The sequence below is a fragment of the Entelurus aequoreus genome, linkage group LG07 (assembly GCF_033978785.1).
Source record: "Entelurus aequoreus isolate RoL-2023_Sb linkage group LG07, RoL_Eaeq_v1.1, whole genome shotgun sequence".
NCBI classification, from domain to species: Eukaryota; Metazoa; Chordata; class Actinopteri; order Syngnathiformes; family Syngnathidae; genus Entelurus; species Entelurus aequoreus.
In genome coordinates, this window is record NC_084737.1 from 43585311 (window position 1) to 43606201 (window position 20891).

General features: G+C 40.6%; 1 protein-coding gene across 1 annotated transcript in view; it reads right to left on the reverse strand.

Annotated features, from left to right (window-relative positions):
• Positions 1-20891, reverse strand: part of zbtb46 (zinc finger and BTB domain containing 46) — a 125335-nt gene that overhangs the window by 13646 nt on the left and 90798 nt on the right. The window contains exon 4 of the mRNA XM_062053734.1: positions 14911-15192. Coding sequence (XP_061909718.1) covers positions 14911-15192 — 282 coding nt within the window. The remainder of the gene's footprint in view (positions 1-14910; positions 15193-20891) is intronic.

Here is a 20891-nt window from a genome sequence, read left to right on the forward strand (position 1 = left end):
GTAGCTCGGTTGGTAGAGTGGCCGTGTCAGCAACTTGAGGGTTCTAGGTTAAATCCCTGTTTAGAAAAGCGCTATATAAATACAATTCACTTCACTATGGGAAATAGCTTAAAGATTTCTTTTCAGGAGCAAAAAATACATGGAGAACTTCTTAGTGATATTTCAGTCATCTGGACGCTAAGGGTCATTTAACAGGCCCAAACATGTAACAACACATACTATCAATCTACAGTTGTGGTCAAAAGTTTACATACACTTGTAAAGAATATAATGGCATGGCTGTCATGAGTTTCCAATAATTTCTACAACTATAATTTTTTTGTGATAGAGTGATTGGAGCACATACTTGTTGGTCACAAAAAACATTCATGAAGTTTGGTTCTTTTATGAATTCATTATGGGTCTACTGAAAATGTGACCAAATCTGCTGGGTCAAAAGTATACATACAGCAATGTTAATATTTGCTTACATGTCCCTTGGCAAGTTTCACTGCAATAAGGCGCTTTTGGTAGCCATCCACAAGCTTCTGGCAAGCTTCCGGTTGAGTTTTTGACCACTCCTCTTGACAAAATTGGTGCAGTTCAGCTAAATTTGTTGGTTTTCTGACATGGACTTGTTTCTTCAGCATTGTCCACATGTTCTCAATGGGGTTTAAGTCAGGACTTTGGGAAGGCCATTCTAAAACCTTAATTCTAGCCTGATTTAGTCATTCCTTTTGGCGTGTGTTTGGGGTCATTGTCCTGTTGGAACACCCAACTGCGTCCAAACCCAACCTCTGGGCTGATGATTTTAGGTTGTTCCGAAGAATTTGGAGGTAATCCTCCTTTTTCATTGTCCCATTTACTCTCTGTAAAGCACCAGTTCCATTGGCAGCAAAACAGGCCCAGAGCATAATACTAACACCACCATGCTTGACAGTAGGAATGGTGTTCCTGGGATTAAAGGCCTCACCTTTTCTCCTCCAAACATATTGCTAGGTATTGTGGCCAAACAGCTCATTTTTTGTTTCATCTGACCACAGAACTTTCCTCCAGAAGGTCTTATCTTTGTCCATGTGATCAGCAGCAAACTTTAGACGAGCCTTAAGGTGTCGCTTCTGGAGCAAGAGCTTCCTTCTTGCATGGTAGCCTCTCAGTCCATGGTGATGCAAAACACGCTTGACTGTGGACACTAACACCTGTGTTCCAGCAGCTTCCAATTCATTGCAGACCTGCTTTTTGGTGGTTCTCGGTTGACTCTTGATCATCCTGACCAATTTTCTCTCAGCAGCAGGTGATAGCTTGCGTTTTCTTCCTGATCGTGGCAGTGACAAAACTATGCCATGCACTTTATACTTACGAACAATTGTCTTCACAGTTGCTCTTGGGACTTTAAGCTGCTTTGAAAGGGCTCCAAGTGACTTTCCTGACTTGTTCAAGTCAACGATTTGTTTTTTCAGATCTGTGCTGAGTTCCTTTGACTTTCCCATTGTTGCGTTTGTAACCGAGTCCAATGACTGCATCACATGAACCCCTTTTAAATGGGCTCAGAGAAGTCAACAGGTGTCGTCAATCATAATCACTCACATGAAGTTAAAGGCCTACTGAAATGATTTTTTTTATTTAAACGGGAATAGCAGATCCATTCTATGTGTCATACTTGATCATTTCGCGATATTGCCATATTTTTGTTGAAAGGATTTAGTAGAGAAAATCGACGATAAAGTTCGCAACTTTTGCTCGCTGATAAAAAAAGCCTTGCCTGTACCGGAAGTAGCGTGACGTCACAGGAGCTAGTATTCCTCACAATTCCCCATTGTTTACAATGGAGCGAGAGAGATTCGGACCGAGAAAGTGACGATTACCCCATTAATTTGAGCGAGGATGAAAGATTCGTAGATGAGGAACGTTACAGTGAAGGACTTGAGAGGCAGTGATGGACGTATCTTTTTTCGCTCTGACCGTAACTTAGGTACAAGCTGGCTCATTGGATTCCACACTTTCCTTTTTCTATTGTGGATCACAAATTTGTATTTTAAACCACCTCGGATACTATATCCTCTTGAAAATGAGAGTCGAGCACGCGAAATGGACATTTAAAGTGACTTTTATCTCCAAGACAATACATCGGTGACACACTTAGCTACTGAGCTAACGTGCTAGCATCGTTCTCAAATGAAGATAGAAACAAAATAAATAAACCCCTGACTGGAAGGATAGACAGAAGACCAACAATAATATTAAACCATGTACATGTAACTACACGGTTAAAAATTCTCAGCCTGGTAAGGCTTAACTATGCTGTTGCTAACGACGCTAAGGCTAATTTAGCAACTTAGCAACCGGACCTCACAGAACTATGATAAAACATTAGCGCTCCACCTACGCCAGCCAGCCCTCATCTTCCCTTCAACAGCCGTGCTCACCTGCGTTCCAGCGATCAACGGCGCGACGAAGGACTTCATCCGTGGGTTTGGCGGCAAGCATCGGCTAGGCGTCAGGGTAAGTAGTCAGTATTGTAATGCCCCGCAGTGGAGAAGGAGTCACACAGACGAGGAAGCGCTGCTCAATCGCTTTATTAACAAGCGGTAACTGGTTGTAGTTCAAAAAGTAACGCACACATATACACGAGCTGCTGTTAGCCAAAACTCACGCTCACACACACTCAAGTTCTCCGCCAACTCACTCGCGCATGCGCGTTCCCCAAACCCTTAAAGACACAGTACACTAATGCAAATATCACGGATATTACAGTATTGTACTTAGCCGCTAAGACACCGATCGATCCCACCTACAACGTTCTTCTTTGCAGTCTCCATTGTTCATTAAACAAATTGCAAAAGATTCACCAACACAGATGTCCAGAATACTGTGGAATTTTGTCGAAGAAAACAAGAGGCTTTTCTATCGGGTCCGATGGGGTCCAACCACTTCCGTTGCTTTTGTGATGTCACGCGCATAAATCATATCCAAAGGAGTTTTTCAACCGGAAGTGTGGCGGGAATTTTAAAATTGCACTTTATAAGTTAACCCGGCCGTATTGGCATGTGTTGCAATGTTAAGATTTCATCATTGATATATAAACTATCAGACTGCGTGGTTGGTAGTAGTGGGTTTCAGTAGGCCTTTAAGAGGCCATGCCATGAAGCTAATTTGATTTGATTGTAACTTTTCTACATCACCAAAATTGATAATGTATGTTGCTGTATGTATACTTTTGACCCAGCAGATTTGGTCTCATTTTCAGTAGACCCATAATAAATTCATAAAAGAACCAAACTTCATGAATGTTTTTTGTGATACACAAGTATGTGCTCCAATCACTCTATTACAAAAAAATAAGAGTTGTAGAAATTATTGGAAACTCAAGACAGCCATGACATTATGTTCTTTACAAGTGTATGTAAACTTTTGACCACGACTGTATATAAAATGGTTAACCAAATGCTAAACATTGTCTTAAAAGATGTATTTTTCCATGCAAAGGGAACGGCGTGGTTCAGGATGGTAAAGCGTGCTAGCAACCTGAGGGTTCCTGGTTTGATCCCCAGCCATCCTAGTCACGTCCGTTGTGTCCTTGAGCAAGACACTTCACCCATGCTCCTGAATAGCAGCTCCCGCCATCACTGTGTGAATGGGTGAATGTGTAAATAGTGTCAAAACACTTTGACTACTTTGAAGGTAGAAAAGCGCTAAACAATTATAACCCATTTATCTGTGAAGCCAGTTTTAATTCCTAAATAAGACGTGCCGCCATGAGAATGAGACACTAATGTCAGTATGATCCGTGCCGTTAATTGGATGTTCTGCACACACTGTACACAGTGCCAGTGTGGAGAGGTGCACAGGGGGTGGTCCGGCCAAATCCACTGTCTGGCTTCGATTCTCTAACATATAAAGGAGTGACAGAGGTCAAATCCCACTGATCCTAATTGGATTCAGGATGCTGACTGACAAACAGACTGTCTCCACTGTATTGTTGATCTATCACATGCTTGGAACCTTTTTCACTATCCCTTTCAGAAGACAACAAATCCATACACGATTTGCCAACAAGGTGAGGGTCCGATCAGTAGCAAATGTAAAATATAGAATATTATAATAGTCAGTTTAGTGTACAGTATCTCTTAGTATCAAGCACCACTCCAATGTAATGGTTTCACCCACCATCAAAACATTCAGTTACTTTCCAATGCACAAAATTGGCTAGCGAAACGCTAGGGGGGTTTGTGGTCATTTCAGCTTGTTCAGTGGGAGAAGCTCTCGTGTCAAACAGATACAGTACCATCATTTCTACACTAGCCTGTTTTCCGTAATGTTTTAATGTGTGTTAAATAACGTTTTTTGTGATTATGATAATCCCAAAACATGAACAAAAAATAGCTACTTGGATTGCTTTGACTATTTAAATAAAATTGTGCCTCAATGCAGTGGAATATTTAAATATATTGCTGGATGGCATGTCAATCATATTGTCTAAATTATTGTATATGGACATTCCATTCTCACGTTATAAATGCAATGTAGAAAGTATGATCAACAATGTTGCATGTAGGGCTGCAAATAACGATTAATTTGATAATCGATTAATCTGTCGATTATTACTTCGATTAATCGACTAATAATCGGATAAAAGAGACAAACTACATTTCTATCCTATCCAGTATTTTATTGAAAAAAAAACAGCATACTGGCACCATACTTATTTTGATTATTGTTTCTCAGCTGTTTGTAAATGCTGCAGTTTATAAATAAAGGTGTATTAAAAAAACAAATTAAAAAAAACCTCTGCGCATGCGCATAGCATTGATCCAACGAATCGATGACTAAATTAATCGGCAACTATTTTAATAATCAATTTCAATCGATTTAATCGATTAGTTGTTGCAGCCCTAGTTGCATGTGGATGTTTTCTCACGCATTTCCACTTGAGCAGAATATGTCATTAGTTAACAACAGCGCAAAACATTTCCAAAATGTTTTTTTTTCTAAAGTAACAACTTTCGGAGGTGAAAAAAATATTAACAAATGTTCACTTTTTTTTAAAAGTCAATTTAAAACACAAGGCAGTTTGGCCAATGAAGTTTACGTCTAATAAATCAGCTTTGTTATAACAACAGTTCTGTCAGTGAAACAGTTTGGCCAACAAAAATAAATAGGAGTGACACATCTCACATTTAATACACAAGCTTTGTGCCTCACTGACAACTCAGTGTGCTGTTACTTTATAGCCTGCATTCAATCATTCATTTCAGTGTGATGACAAAACATTTTAGCTAGTGTTGTCTCTGGCAAAGTACGCAATTAAATAATGAACAAGCGACCATCCCAGTAACAAATGATGAGACGTAAAAAGGCATGTGTAGCGAAGTTCCCTACACATTGTTTTGCAGATCGCCTGCTGCATGTGTCCTTTCGTCCACAACGCTCCTTGAGTCAGAGCCGGTGAGTGAAAGGGCGAGTCACCACGCTGTGTTGTGCTTTCAAAATGAAAGCACATGAGTTAAGGCTTTCAAAACAAAATATTTGTCTCCTTCTTTGTATGATTTTTGGGTTAGACAAATGCGTCCCCCCGTCTTCCCCTGTTTCTATGTCTATGGTTTTCATCCGGGGGCCGAATGTAAACATTTAGTCACACTTTTCTAGCAGATATATTTCTCACATTTAGCTCACTACATTATGCACATTATGTTAATCCAATTTTTAAAAAGGCAAACCCAATCTAATTAAGGTGGTTGTATCTGTTTTAAAAAGATGGTTTCAAGCCAATTCATGTAGCAGGTTTCTCTAAACAAACTGCAATGGCCATTAAAGAGTTAACTGCTTATCCTGCTTGAACTTCATTGCTAACCAAAACATCAGCACCAACCAAAGTATTTTAACAATAACACCAGTCAACTAGTTTCTAGAATCGTACTGCCTTCCACCTCAATTATCTTAACAAAACCCTGTCATTTTAAACACCAGAATCCTTGATATATAATTGTTCTGACAAATGTTAAAAACAATTTAAATCAGTTTACTCACACTTTTTCATTTTGACTGAATTACTGAATTATTTGCTTGCTTAATTTCAATGAATCTAAAAAAAAACGACCTCAATATTTTGACACAAATGCAATTTTATTGTCAGAATGGCATACAGAAATTTTTTAAATATATATATTTTACTTGAATGCACGTCATTTATTTGCTCAACACTTGTTAACTGTTTTACCTAAAGTACAGTTTGAGTTTTTTTTTTTAAATTATATTTGTCAGTGAGCACACCACCTTTGCACTGACGTATGCAATGACCTGATCACTGACTGTATAAAAACCTGCTCCGCCTTTCAAGTAACCATCCACGGTTAAGGTAAAGTCAAAACTAATTGTGTGATTAATCTGCATTTATACATGAATCATGCGATAATTTTCTGTGATTGATCGCATTTGTTAAAGCGATAACTTTGCTTTGACAGGTCTTATTGTTACATCTATCAATTACCCCAATTAGATGCCTGGTCCCCTCTGCAGTTGGGTTCATGGCCACTACAGAATACAGTGTACAGTGATACCTCGATTTACAAACTTAAATGGTTCTTCAACATGGTTTGTAAACCAAATAGTTTGTATAGTGAAGCAGAACACCCTATAGACTTAGACTTAGACTTAGACAAACTTTAATGATCCACAAGGGAAATTGTTCAACATAGTAGCTCAGTTACAATGATGGAAAGGACAATGCAGGTATAAATAGACTAATATAGCTATAAAAAAATCAAAAATATATACGAATATATACATCATATGTGTACAGAGTAATGTATATACAGATATATTATATTATGTATATAACATATATACAATATAAACCAATGACCATGTACAATATTACAGTATATACAGTCTATATGACAGCAGCAGCATAAAATGGAGAGTAGGTCCAGCAGGAAATAGAAAATAGACATTATAAACAAAGAGAAGTAGCTAACATGTCAGGTGTCAGGTAATAGGCAGATGTCATGTATTGCTGTATGGCGAGTGATTATACAGCTGGATGGAGTGTGGAATGAAGGAGTTCTTGAATCGCACAGTGCGGGAAGGAAGTTGAAGGAGCCTGTTGGAGTATGAACTCCGCTGTCCCTTAATTGTCAGGTGGAGTGGGTGGGCAGGATTGTCCATGATGGCCAGCAGTTTGTCCAGTGACCTCCTGTCCCTCACTGACACAAACGCCTCCAATTGCATGCCAATAGTTTGGCCGGCTTTCCGGATCAGATTATCAATCCGGTTTGAGTCCCTTTTGCTAGTGCAGCTCCCCCAACAAACCACTGCAAAGTACAGTGCACCGGCCACAACAGACTGATAAAATATCTCCAACAGCTTGCTGCACACATTGAATGACCTAAGCTTCCTCAGGGAAAAGAGTCTGCTCATGCCCTTCTTGTAAACAGCTTTGCAGTTGTCCTTCCAGTCCAGTCTGCTGTTCAAGTGGACTCCCAGGTACTTGTACTGCTCCACTACTGCCACTTCCCGGCCCTGGATCTTGATGGGCTCCACCGGGGTCACTCTCTTCCTGAAGTCGATGACCAGCTCCTTGGTCTTGTCCACATTAAGGACCAGATGGTTCGCCTGAGACCACTCCACAAAGTCAACGATCAGTGTCCTGTACTCCAATTCCCGTCCCTCTCCGATACACCCGACCACAGCAGAGTCGTCAGAGTATTTCTGCAGGTGGCAGGACCTGGAACTATACTGGAAGTCTGAGGTGTACAGGGTGAACAGGAAAGGAGACAGGACGGTCCCCTGTGGAGCACCTACACCACTGACCACAGTATCCGACACGGAGCTCCCCAGTCGCACAAACTGGGGCCTGTCAGACAAGTAATCAGTGATCCAGGAGACAATGGATGAACTGACACCCATCCTGAGCAACTTGTCACTCATCAGAATTGGCTGAATGGTGTTAAAGGTACTGGAGAAATCAAAAAACATGATCCTCACAGTGCCCTTCCCACCATCCAGGTGAGAGTGAGCATGATGCAGCAGGTAGATAACAGCATCGTCCACTCCTACATGGGGCTGATATGCAAACTATAGAGGATCCAGGGAAGGAGCCACCAGTGGCCTCAGCTGATCCAGCACAAGTCTCTCGAGGACCTTCATGACCTGGGACGTCAGGGCAACAGGTCTGAAGTCATTTGAGCTTGATGGGATCCATAGCACAGTATCCGTTCTAGCTTCAGACTCAGGTTGAAGATGAAGTGCAGGATCCCAGTTAGCTGAGCAGCGCAAGTCTTCAGGACCCAGGGGTTGACTCGGTCAGGGCCTGCTGACTTAGCTGGATTGACTTTCTCCAGCTGCCGTCTTACAAGTCCAGGTGTCAGACACACCGGGCTGGCTTTCTCAGTGGGGGTGGAAGTGGGGGAGGGAAGAGGGGGGAAAAAAACGGCTGTGGCAGGTAAAAGAGAAGGAGGGGGAGGTGGAGGTGTGAGAACAGGAGTAGTGGGGGGAGGGCCAGTAAGGGGTGCGTTGCTAAATCTGTTGAAAAACAAATTCAGCTCGTTGGCTCTATCTGCACCCCCATTCAGCAGTTTGGCTTTGTTGTTGAAGCCTGTGATGGCCTTCATACCCTTCTAAACCTCACAAGTGTTGTTTTGTTGGAGTTTAGCTTCAAGCTTCCTTCTATAGGCATATTTCCCTTCTTGAAGATTAACGCTGAGCTGCCACTGAATCCTCTTCAACTCGTCCCGATCACCGGATCTGAAGGCTCGCTTCTTTTTATTTAGCAGCACCTTTAGCTGGCTGGTGATCCAGGGCTTGTTATTTGGGTAACAGTGGACAGTTTTTGTCGGGATGATGGGAGTCCTTACAGAAATTTATGTAGTCAGTGATGCAGTCTTTGATTTTTTTGACATTTGTCCCGTGAGGCTTACAGAGTACTTCCCAGTCTGTAGTCTCAAAGCAGTCTTGTAAGGCTATGCCTGCCTCAATGCTTCTCATTTGCACTGATTTAGTTGAGATGGGCTGCCTCCTCACAGCAGGAACGTAATGAGGTGTTAAAAGCACCAGATTATGATCAGACCGTCCAAGGGGGGCAGGGCAGTGGCGCTGTATGCATCTTTTGAATTAGCATACTGTAGGTCAGAGTTTTATTTTCCCGTGTTGCACAGTGTACATATTGATGGAAAGTGGGTAAAATAGAGTCCAGAGAAACATGATTAAAGTCACCCGAAATGAGAATGAGGGCATCGGGATGTTTGGTCTGTTGCTTAGCAACAGCGGCGTGAATGGTGTCACAAGCATGTAAGAATGTAAACATGAATAATTGGTTGTAGCCTTGACAAAAGTCCCTATTTTAGTAAAAAAAAAAAAAAAAAACTGCACATTTTGAAGACACTAAATATTGTGTATAGGTACTGTACGTATATCAAACCAACATAACAAGGGGGGTAATGGTTCAGCAATCTCTTTTTTATCCAAACAACACAACAAAATGTTACAGCGAGCTTAAATGTCAACACACACACACATATACAAGTCATGTTAGTGCGCTCCAAAACGTTAACCACTATGTTGCTACAATAAACACAGATAAACGAAAACATCCTTTGTTCCATTTGTGGCATTGTTGAACACTTTGAGAGTTTCGGAGAGATAAACGAGCAGTGGCTCCACATAGTCACCGCTAGCGTTAGTGCAAACTAGCCATGTGAAGCGACGATCCTTCATCAGCTTGTGTCCCGGTAGTGCCTTCTCCTTCGCTGTGATAAAAGTCCGCTGTGGCATCTTTTTTGGTCTCATCACAATTAAAGACTTTCTGCAGAACAAAGCCCCCTTCGCTGATAAAATCCTCAAACTGAAAGTGCCGCAAGCCGGAGGCTAACTTGCAAAAAGGCTACTTCAAAGCGGTTGTCTAGCAATCCTGTGAGAGTTTGGACACAATTAAAGTCTTTCTGATCCCACAAAGTGATCTTTAAGACAGGCTGACACAGCTCTCGTAAGACAATTGTGGAAGTAAACGCGTCAGAAGTGCCGCTTCCGTGTGTAAACAGAATGTTAAAAATAAATTAAAGTACCAATGATTGTCACACACACACTAGGTGTGGTGAGATTATCCTCTGCATTTGACCCATCACCCTCACCCCATGGGAGGTGAGGGGAGCAGTGAGCAGCAGTAAGCAGCAGCGGTGGCCGCGCCCGGGAATCATTTTTGGTGATTTAACCCCCAATTCCAACTCTTGATGCTGAGTGCCAAGCAGGGAGGTAATGGGTCCCATTTTTATAGTCTTTGGTATGACTCAGCCGGGGTTTGAACTCACAACCTACCGATCTCAGGGCGGACACTCTAACCACAAGGCCACTGTGACGTAGGGTGCCCCACCTCTTCAAAAATGCCTATGCCCGTGTGTACAGAAAGAGATGTAATCAAAATGGCAGCCCTCGATGGCTTAAAAGGGCATGCAAAATGAATGAATGAATTAATGATGTGTTCGTACGCCAAAACATGGTTCGTACACAGAGGCGCATTTGGTGCGATTTAAAAGTTTGTAAACCAAAAAGGCGTTCGTAAATCAAGGTTCCACTGTATATTCATACAAAGTAGCACAAATATAAAACAGATACTGTCGGGAAAGTCAAGTCTTAGTGCTGACATTGAGGGGCCTGCCTCAAATTGGACCAGGTGACCTTTCTTTACTCTTTCCGGCTCATGATCGATACTTTCCCAGGATGTTGAACTGATGTTCCGCCATGGAGGGGCAAAGCGACAGGAGCAAGCCAAATAAGGAGGAAGTAAAAAGGCAGTGAACAGGGGAGGGAATGAGGAAGAGTGTGAGGGACGAGTGTTAAGGAGGGGTGAAGGAGAAGTGGATGGATGGGGGAGGAGGAGATGGTGGGGGAGTAAGGAAGGAAAAAGGGCCAGGAAGGATATGAAGTGGGGGTGACGGAGAAGCAGGGTGGGAGAAAACAAGAGGAGGGGGAAGAGGGCTAAGTGGAGTGAAGGAGTTAGAGAGCAGCAGGGTGACTTGTCCTCCACCCTGTAATCTGAGGTACAGTGTTTGTTTCTTTTATGTCCTCCTTTAGACAACGGGACAAACCCTGGGGGAAGCGAGCTTGTTGGACATTTCCATAACCCCTTATTATGTAGGCTACACACATTGGGCCCCATTCAGCAATCGTTCTTAAGAACTAATTTTGTTCTTAGGCCCACTTACAAAGTTTATAAGGAGATTTTTGTATCCACTAATGTTTTCTTAGCTGGAATTTGTTCGCAGGTAAAATCTACGAGTACTCCAGAGCACTCTTAGGGTGGCCTATTTGTTCTTAAGTGTGACAAGTTCCCTTACTTCTATTGTCTAATGTTACATTAATATCATAGATAGATACTGTAGATAGATAGATAGATAGATAGATAGATAGATAGATAGATAGATAGATAGATAGATAGATAGATAGATAGATAGATAGATAGATAGATAGATAGATAGATAGATAGATAGATAGATAGATAGATAGATGTAGATAAGACAGACAGACAGACAGAGACAGACAGACATATAGCAAAATGAGCAATATATAGACATTTCAAAATACCGTGTGCAAATTGCAATGCTTTTGCTGCTACTGCAAGATGCCGCAGATCGTGCCTTGGGGAGGGAGTGCATATTTCAGGACCATGTCGACCTATTTGCCCAAAGTGAAAAATATTTATTTGAACGCTTTAGGCTACTGAGAGCTGTCCCCCCTTTCTTAAACTTACGTTTTGACATTATGTATTTCCCTCGCGGGATAATACGAATTTCTCTTCTGTAATCTGTTTGTGTTTTCTCCATGTGTTTGATGTTCGGCTTTTCCATCGGAATTGTGCCCTTATATGGGGAATTAAGAGCATTTACCTATGCAAATTACGGAATTAAGGGCGTTTACATATGCATATTGGGGAAATAAGAGAGTGTTTATATGCAAATTATGATAGACACGTACGCGCTAACCATTTGGCATTCAGCAACTTAAGAACAGCAGGTGGGAACAATTTGGGCGTTTAAGAACACGTCATGAATTTGAATGGACTCTTCTTAGGAAATCACTTCGGAAGAAAGATAAGAGGAAAAGTTAGGAACTTTTTGCTGAATGAGGCCCAATGTCTCTTGTGTGTATCTTTTCTTTCAAACACACACCAAATGTATGTTCTTTTTCTTTTAACACCAAACAAATTGTAGTTCTAAACAAGGACAAAACTCCTCTATTATACCCTAATTGTGTCTGACTATAAGAAACTAACACATATATTCAATAAGAACAACCAAAATGAGCAACAGAGCAAAATTGAATTGACCCAATCTCCTTTTAAGCAATGAAAGCTGATGCAGTTGAGTGTAGTGTGCGTGCAGGCGTGTGTCTTCATGGAGGCTGTGACAGAACGCCATCCCCTTCAACAGAAACATCTCAATCACTCGCACTTAACACCTACACTCGCGACATGCACGAGCGAGCGCCGGTGTCACACCGCTAACGTGCATTTCTTGGCCCTGCTTTTCATTTTATACTTGAGTGTGCATGACGGGGCATAAAGTTGCCCACCCCCACCCTTTTTTTTTAATTTTCAGACAGGCCCACCTCAGGACAACAGATCTAATCGCTAGCAAATAAAACCCAAACACATATTTTCCCCACACTGAAGGAGACATAAATGTTTACACATTCAAACGGCACAACAATAAACAGTTTAACACCCTCACTGGATGCAAAATAAAATTAAATGATAAACTGTATAAAGAATTGGTAATTAGAATACTTGATGATTTTAAGGGTCCTATAAATATGATGCATCAGTGAGCTGAACACAACTTAATAGCTGAATAGAGCATATCTATTCCTACATATTTGCTATGATCATTTCAGGTCAATTGTTCAATCTTGCTCCACCTGTTTTTTCGTTGTTTTTAGCACAATTTTAAAAGGCACTTTTGTTGTGTTGCGGCGTGCATCAAATATCTTCATCACTTGAGTGACACATTGCATTTGAACTGATGTTGGTTGTTAACACCTTAGCAAACATTTCACTGCAGGGAGAAACTTTCACAAATAACCACAAAAAATCTTCTCGTGACGGCGCAAGTTATTCCAACAAAATGTTCTCGCACTGAGTCACCACAAGCAAGTCATCACTGGCAGCGACACACACGCACACATGCACGCACGCACACACGCACGCATGCATTCAGGCCTATCAAAATTGTTGCTAAAACAAACACTGAAGTACATTTATGATTGTTTGTACGAGTCTCCCAGTGAAGAAATGCAGTCGAGAAAAAACTTCAATGTAACCTCACAATACTGTTTTGTCATGACTCAGGATGAGTTAAGACAGCAATCGGTAAAACTGTTACTTTTGTTTGTGGTGTGTACATTATCTACATATATTTTCTATTGCACCTGTTTTAGGGTTCAGTTCCGTTTCTGATATTGTTTTTCAGATGGAATTGTTAGAGCAGTGGTTCTTAACCTTGTTGGAGGTACCGAACCCCACCAGTTTAATATGTGCATTCACCGAACCCTTCTTTAGTGAAAAATAAAATGTTTTTTTTTCAAATTCAAGAAAAGGTTATATGTTTTTTTACTGGTGCACAAAATGAACCGTGCATGAACATCACCTTGTTCAAAGAACAAAACCAACACAGTTCATGAACTCACAACAAATTACACACCTTACACATATTATCATGAATTGATTAACGTGGACCCCGACTTAAACAAGTTGAAAAACTGATTCGGGTGTTACTATTTAGTGGTCAATTGTACAGAATATGTACTATACTGTGTAAACTGTACTGTTTCATATAATGTATTCTCTTCCTTTGCAATCTACTAGTAAAAGTTTAAATAAATCAATCAAAAAACCTGCAAATCAGATGGAAAATTAGAGGGAACATTGTTTGGGGGTATCCATAATACGCCGATAGGGAGAAGTTTTTATTTACACGATAAGTCGGATGTGTCTTTACGTCCATGGCGGAGGCTCCGCCGAACCCCTGAGGCCGACTCACCGAACCCCTAGGGTTTGATCGAACCCAGGTTAAGAACCACTGTGTTAGAGTAACACTTTAGTGAACAAAACCATGACATCTGATGTTAGGTCACATAAAAATGTATGATGTATTGGGGTGGTATGCTCAAATGTACTAGAACGGTACCTCAACTTAAGAGTGGTTCAACTTCAAAGTGTTTTGAGATGAAAATCAGATTATATTTATTGAATTATAGAAGTAAATCATCAAACACCTGACCAAGCGTGTCGCCAACTTGGCAAAGCGTATCACGGCTCGTTTGCACCTACCTGAAGCAGAATGAGTCTAACGTCAGCTAAGAATGTTAAAAGAATATCTAAACGGCTGAAAAAATAAATAAATGTAAAAGCTGCTGATGGTGTGTTTGACGGAGAAGCAGCTAGAAAGAGATACCAAAGAAGTCTGCATTCCAAACTAAAAGCTTTACATTATTATTACATTACTTCATAAAACTACTGTAGTTTGTATTACCATATTTTCCAGACTATAAGCCGCTCTTTTTTACAGCGCTTTGAACCCTGCGGATTATGAAACGAGGCAGCTAATTTATGGATTGTTTTTCGCTAACGGCCATAATACTTTGTATTCAACAAAACATTTTCATATTGTGGAGAAAGAAACACGGAAAATGTGTGTTATCGTTTGTGCTCTGGCGTCATCGTCTGGACGAGTTTGCTCACTGCAGGTGCTGCAGGTTGAACATGTACTTCTTGTTTTGTGCCTTGAACCGTAAGTGCATCCCGTTTTGTTTACTATACGTCCATAGCATTTCTGCTCGTATGGATTCTTCATTCATCACTCCAAGCAATGTACATGAACTGTACATTTAAGGTGTGTGTGCGTGCGTGTACGTGTGTGTGTGTGTTAGTAAACAAGGACTTACAAGACAAGGAGTGTCCTCCTTTGGGCAGATACTCAAAGAGCAAGGGGTTATCATCTCCCATCATCTCAGCCCGCAGCGACAGCAGGCTGTTCTTACTCATCAGTGCCGCCTTCAGGTTGGCCACCGATGAGATCGTACCGCCTCCTCCTCCTCCGCTCGCCTCTTCTGATTCGTTGGGACCCAGGAAGCCCGGCTCTGCCGCAAGAGCCTCTTCCTGTTTGAGGAAAAAGTCAAGGCGTTCACTGCGGCTGTCGGAGCTGTTGGCCTCGGTCACGTCTGCGCCTGAGTAGACAAGAAGTGACAGAAGACAGGAGAGTCACTTATTGCTGCCATTACTGACATGTCTGTCCATGCAACATAAGCCAGCACAGCAGAAGTCAAATGGTAGGCGAGGCCACACAACGTTGCTGCTTCACCTTCATTCCAAGGATTACACGCCCCTGTGTAGGCTGGATACCACTCATAGATTTGTGACTTGCTCAGAGAGAGAGAATAAAAAACATTGTGTTTTAAAAAGCTGTCAAGATTTAAAGCTCTCACCTGGCAGTGATATCAGCTTGAGAGAACACTAGAAGCAGCATATTAAAGCAATTCTGTTAAACCCTCACAGACAACCATCACATCTTATTCACCTCCTCCTTACCGCGCATCATCATCATCACCAGCCCACTAAAATGTAGGCTCATAGAGAGACAGTGATCAGGAAGACACAGACACACACAGTGTGTGTTATGTCGGCGCTGTCAGTGTCGTGGAAAGTGGAGTGTGTAGAGAAGCTGTCAGCGATAGTTGCGACGGTGGAGGTTCCATTGTGAATGCCGACAGCTTAACGCACTCACATAGACACCTACACATTTTTGTTGCATCATAATTGACATTTAACTGAACACTTGCTTTCCCCAACAAATAAGGACATCAACTGTGCACATCACTAGAGTTGTGTGTTACAACAACTCAAAGACACATTTTTATGTGCACTGTAGTGCAGACTTCATTAAGTGTGGGGCCATAATTATGGATGACATTCTAATTCCTTGATGTACCTTTACTTATATTTGAAGTAGTTGAGGAACTACTTAAAGTGGAATAAATAAGGATGCACATAAGAAAATGTGATGAAGAGAGAAAAAGAAAAAAAAGGTGAGCACAAAAACAACATTTTAGTTTGTAACGCCATCAGTGTGTGAATGTGTGTGTGAATGGGTAAATGTGGAAATACTGTCAAAGCACTTTGAGTACCTTGAAGGTAGAAAAGCGCTATACAAGTATAACCCATTTATCATTTTAACGTACAGGAATGTATGATTCCTATTCAGCCACGTCTTGTGCAGTGGAAGTCAAGGTGACAGCAGTTTGCCTCCATGTCTCGAATACAGATGGCTCTACAGTGTTCTCCCACAGCCCGCTAGGTCAATGTTGACCTCTCTCTCATACACACTATTTGTCATTTGTCATTAGTCATGCTCAGTTCAGACACATGGAAACAGAGCAATTAGTTGCATGTCTTGTATGTATGCTTGAAACTAGGCACATATCAAAGAAATTCATTGACAATGAAAAAATACTAACTACATCTGCTAATTAATGAGGTGTAATACAAAAGCTATATTAAAACGGTCTGTATAAGGAACATGTATTAATTTGTTTATTGCAGTGGTGGTCGTTTTTAATGGTGTGCAATTGCATTACATTGACAGCTAATGTTTAGATCTTCTCTACTCAAAGTTTGTGTGTATTAAAACACATGCCAACTTGATAGAGCACGCAAAGCTGATCTACTCAGGTCGTGGGCAGAGGATTGCATCGCTTACAGTGCAAAATCTGTGAAAAATAGAAAGCGCAATCCATTTAGCGTGCCTGTCTTCGTGTAAGTGCAGAATATTTGCCGATCATCAAAACGCCCACACTACTGGGATGAGGAGATGCAAATACTAGTGCTTGCAATGTGATTTATCAAGACTGAAACTGTTCTGCGGCCGCTGCTTTGCATCTAGTTTTAGCATGTCTGGAATGTACGGTACATGCAAACTGGAATAGTTACGCACAAATGTGCGAGAAAGGAGGTGATCGTGCTGTGAAGACAGACAATGGAGAGAGTATATTCCATCTGTGTGTGTGTGTCGACATATTGGGACTGTCAGGGATAAAATGTTAGACATATCACCGATTCAGCAATGACATACAATTGTATATCTGCTGGATACCTAAGGGTCTTATTACAACTAATTCAATGGTTCTTAACCTGGGTTCGATCGAACCCTAGGGGTTCGGTGAGTCGGCTTTAGGGTTTCGGCGGAGCCTCCGCCACGGAGGTAAAGACACATCCGACTTATCGTGTAAATAAAAACTTCTCCCTATCGGCGTATTATGGATACCCCCAAACAATGTTCCCTCTAATTTTCCATCTGATTTGCAGGTTTTTTGATTGATTTATTGAAACTTTTACTAGTAGATTGCAAAGGAAGAGAATACATTATATGAAACAGTACAGTTTAAACAGTACAGTACATATTCCGTACAATTGACCACTTAATGGTAACACCCGAATCAGTTTTTCAACTTGTTTAAGTCGGGGTCCACGTTAATCAATTCATGGTAATGTGTGTAAGGTGTGTAATTTGTTGTAAGTTCATGAACTGTGTTGGTTTTGTTCTTTGAACAAGGTGATGTTCATGCACGGTTCATTTTGTGCACCAGTAAAAAAAACTTTTCTGGAATTTGAAAAAAAACCAACATTTTATTTTTCACTAAAGAAGGGTTCGGTGAATGCACATATGAAACTGGTGGGGTTCGGTACCTCCAACAAGGTTAAGAACCACTGAACTAATTAAAATAATGTTCGTTTTTTCATATGGAATATACTGTATATCATTCTAATATATCTCCCAAATGAAAATACTTCTTGCAATGTGCATTTTCTTGCGTCTTGACAGCACACCTTCAATACTAAAAGTAGGTTCTGTTGTCTAGATTGCGCTTCAATACAAGCACATATGTAAACATACAGTCATGCATATAATCACGTTTCATCAAACATAAATTAACGTTGTTCCCCTCAGGGAACTGAGTAAAACATGGCCCACTGACGAAGCTTAACCTATTGTTACTATAACAATCTACAAGGTTAATCCCAGTTCGCTCCTCTTTCTTCCCCTCCATTTATCTGATTTATTTTGTTATCATTACATATATGTACTGTTGCATTTGAAACAATTATATTGTGGATAATAGATGTAATTATTGTTATTATTCATTATCATTAGTGCTATTTCTATTGATATTTGTATTGTTCCATTTGTCGTGCAATAATGTTCATTGTCATTTCTGTGTTATTAATATTTACTTCACTAACTGCTTATTTGCTATAATTTTTCCTATCATATTTGTGCATATCGTATTTGCTGATGCTGTTCTGTCGTTGTTGTTGTTGTTGTGGTTGTTATTGTTGTTGTCTCTCTGTTTTATCCCCTCAATTTCCCCTTCTGTTTTCCTTTTTTCTTTCTTTCTATCCCCTGTTGCGCCGGTCCGGTTGCGCTAAACATTAATATAAATCAATTTAATAAAGTCAAATACAAATAAGGCAACAAAAGAATCATCCCACACTTCTCTTTTATAAAGTAAATATGTACAGCAAATATGGGCATTTCCATTAACAGTATGATTTGCCTCAGTTGCTGGATAGGATAAAAATACAAATATACATTGCGCTTCAATACAGCCCAGAAAGGTAGCACATTATATTTGTGTGCCGCATGTCAACAACATGACAAAATGCTACAGGTTTGAGGGTATAATGCCATTAACGTGGAGGAAAATGAGTGTATCCATGGTGACAGCCATTGTACACACAATAACCTCATTTAAATTGGGCACTCTGCACCACTTTTGCACCTGTTATCTATTGTACATGCAGTCTAAGTAGATTACTCGTAACACGCCCACTAATAGTACAAACACTTTTATGTATTGAAATTCTGCAAAATAAATGAGCTGTCAAACGACATTAAGCATTACTGCAATGCAAATTGTTGACATAGTGCTTGTCCTGGACTCCATTACATAGTGCGGGTATACCTAATTTTGTGGCTGGTAACTATACAATGATAGAATAGAGCAGATGGACTTAGAGCAGGGGTGGGCAATTAATTTTTACCGGGGGCCGCATGAGCAACCCGAGCACTGCTGGAGGGCCACACCGACAATATTTCAATTAAATGTTTTCACAAATTATTTTTGATATACCGTAAGATAAATTATAATAATAATAATATTTTCATTTAATCTAACTTATCTTTATACAAAAGCAGATGGCTTTTGATGGTTTTATTTTTAACACTTTCTTACACAACACTTCCTGATGTATGATACAATGCAAAAATTTCAATTTCTGTCACTTTATCCTGCATCCTCTTTGTTGTGAACGTAGCACGCCTGTAAGGTGATTGGCGAAGAAGGAGGAAGCGTTGCTGTTGCGGAAATGAGGAGTGAGGATAGACGTGCGTGTGGAAAGAACGAGATAAGTTGAGCTGTGTTAGCCGTGTTTCCCACACATTCATTTATTTGTGGCGGCCCGCCACGAAAGAATTACGTCCGCCACAAATAAAATAAATAAAATTAAAAAAATAAAATAAAATAAAATAAAAAATAAATATTTTACTTATTTTTTTGTCCTGTCCAGCTTCTCAGGCAAATCATATAGTTGTTCAGATTTACTTTACAAAAGAGAAGTGTAGGATACTTCTCTTGTTGCCTTATTTGTATTTGACCACTACTGTTTTCTGTTTATTCGTTACTGACTGTGGCAGGACATCTCTGCCTCTGTTTCACTTTATGTTACTGGTAAATAATATGGTTGTAGTAGTAGGCTAAAGTTAAATTATTTAGTGTGCACTAATTAAAGGGGCAGAGCTTTAAGAAACATTTTAGCTTTTATATTTTATAAGATATATTTTTTGTAAGAACCACAATTAATAAATATATTTCAGTGAATAACTTATTGTTCAAATCTGTATATAAATATGTACATAAAGTGTTGTAATTATATTGTAAAATGGATGGATGGATGGATGATGGATGGACGTTTGAAACAAAACTGTTATTATTAATTAGTAAGTATACATTTTTTGAGCCTTTTTATCATTGTAGTAAATTATGCAAATTGCTCGATGATGTCATGGTGACCACGCCCATAGCCACGCCCATGACCACACCCCCACCGCCACAGGTATCTTGGCAGTTTATGGGAAACACTAGTATAGGTTGCTCGATAAAAGTTTAAAAAGAGCGTCAGACTTGGTGTGCACTTCTTCTGGACGCTACAATTGGTGGCAGAAGTTCGATGAAATGCCTCCCAGTTCACCTTGCCATTAAACCTGGGAGTCTTCATTGAGGGCAGAATTCCCCCATGCTAAGCAGCGCGCGCTGCACCTGTAGACGCTGCCTCTCTCCTTCCACCCTCTCTCTCTCTCTTTGCGACGAGCTCCTCACGTCCGGGATTCACACAGACATCTGCAGTCGCTGCCGGCACCTTTCAATCTTGACAAAGTCGCCAGGAAACATGGTGGCACGTACCTCCCGATGGCGTAGCAGGCTGAGCACACAAGCAGCGGCAGTATGCTCACACAAGCAGCGGCAGTATGCGCAAAGTTTTACTTCTGCCACCAATTGTAGCGTCCAGAAGAAGTGCACACCAAGTCTGACGCTCTTTTTAAACTTTTATTGAGCAACCTATACTAACACAGCTCAACTTATCTCGTTCCTTCCACACGCACGTCTATCCTCACTCCTCATTTCCGCAACTCAAGAACACAACATCAACTTCAGCAGGTCGTTACACTATATTATTTAAACACAGCAACATGTGTACCACAAATTAAGCACACAGCTTTACCTTTAATTTCTGTAAAGAAATAATTGGCAGTCCATGTCTTGTTGAAAACACACCATTCGTCATCAACTTTTCTTTTTTTAGCGTCTCGGGG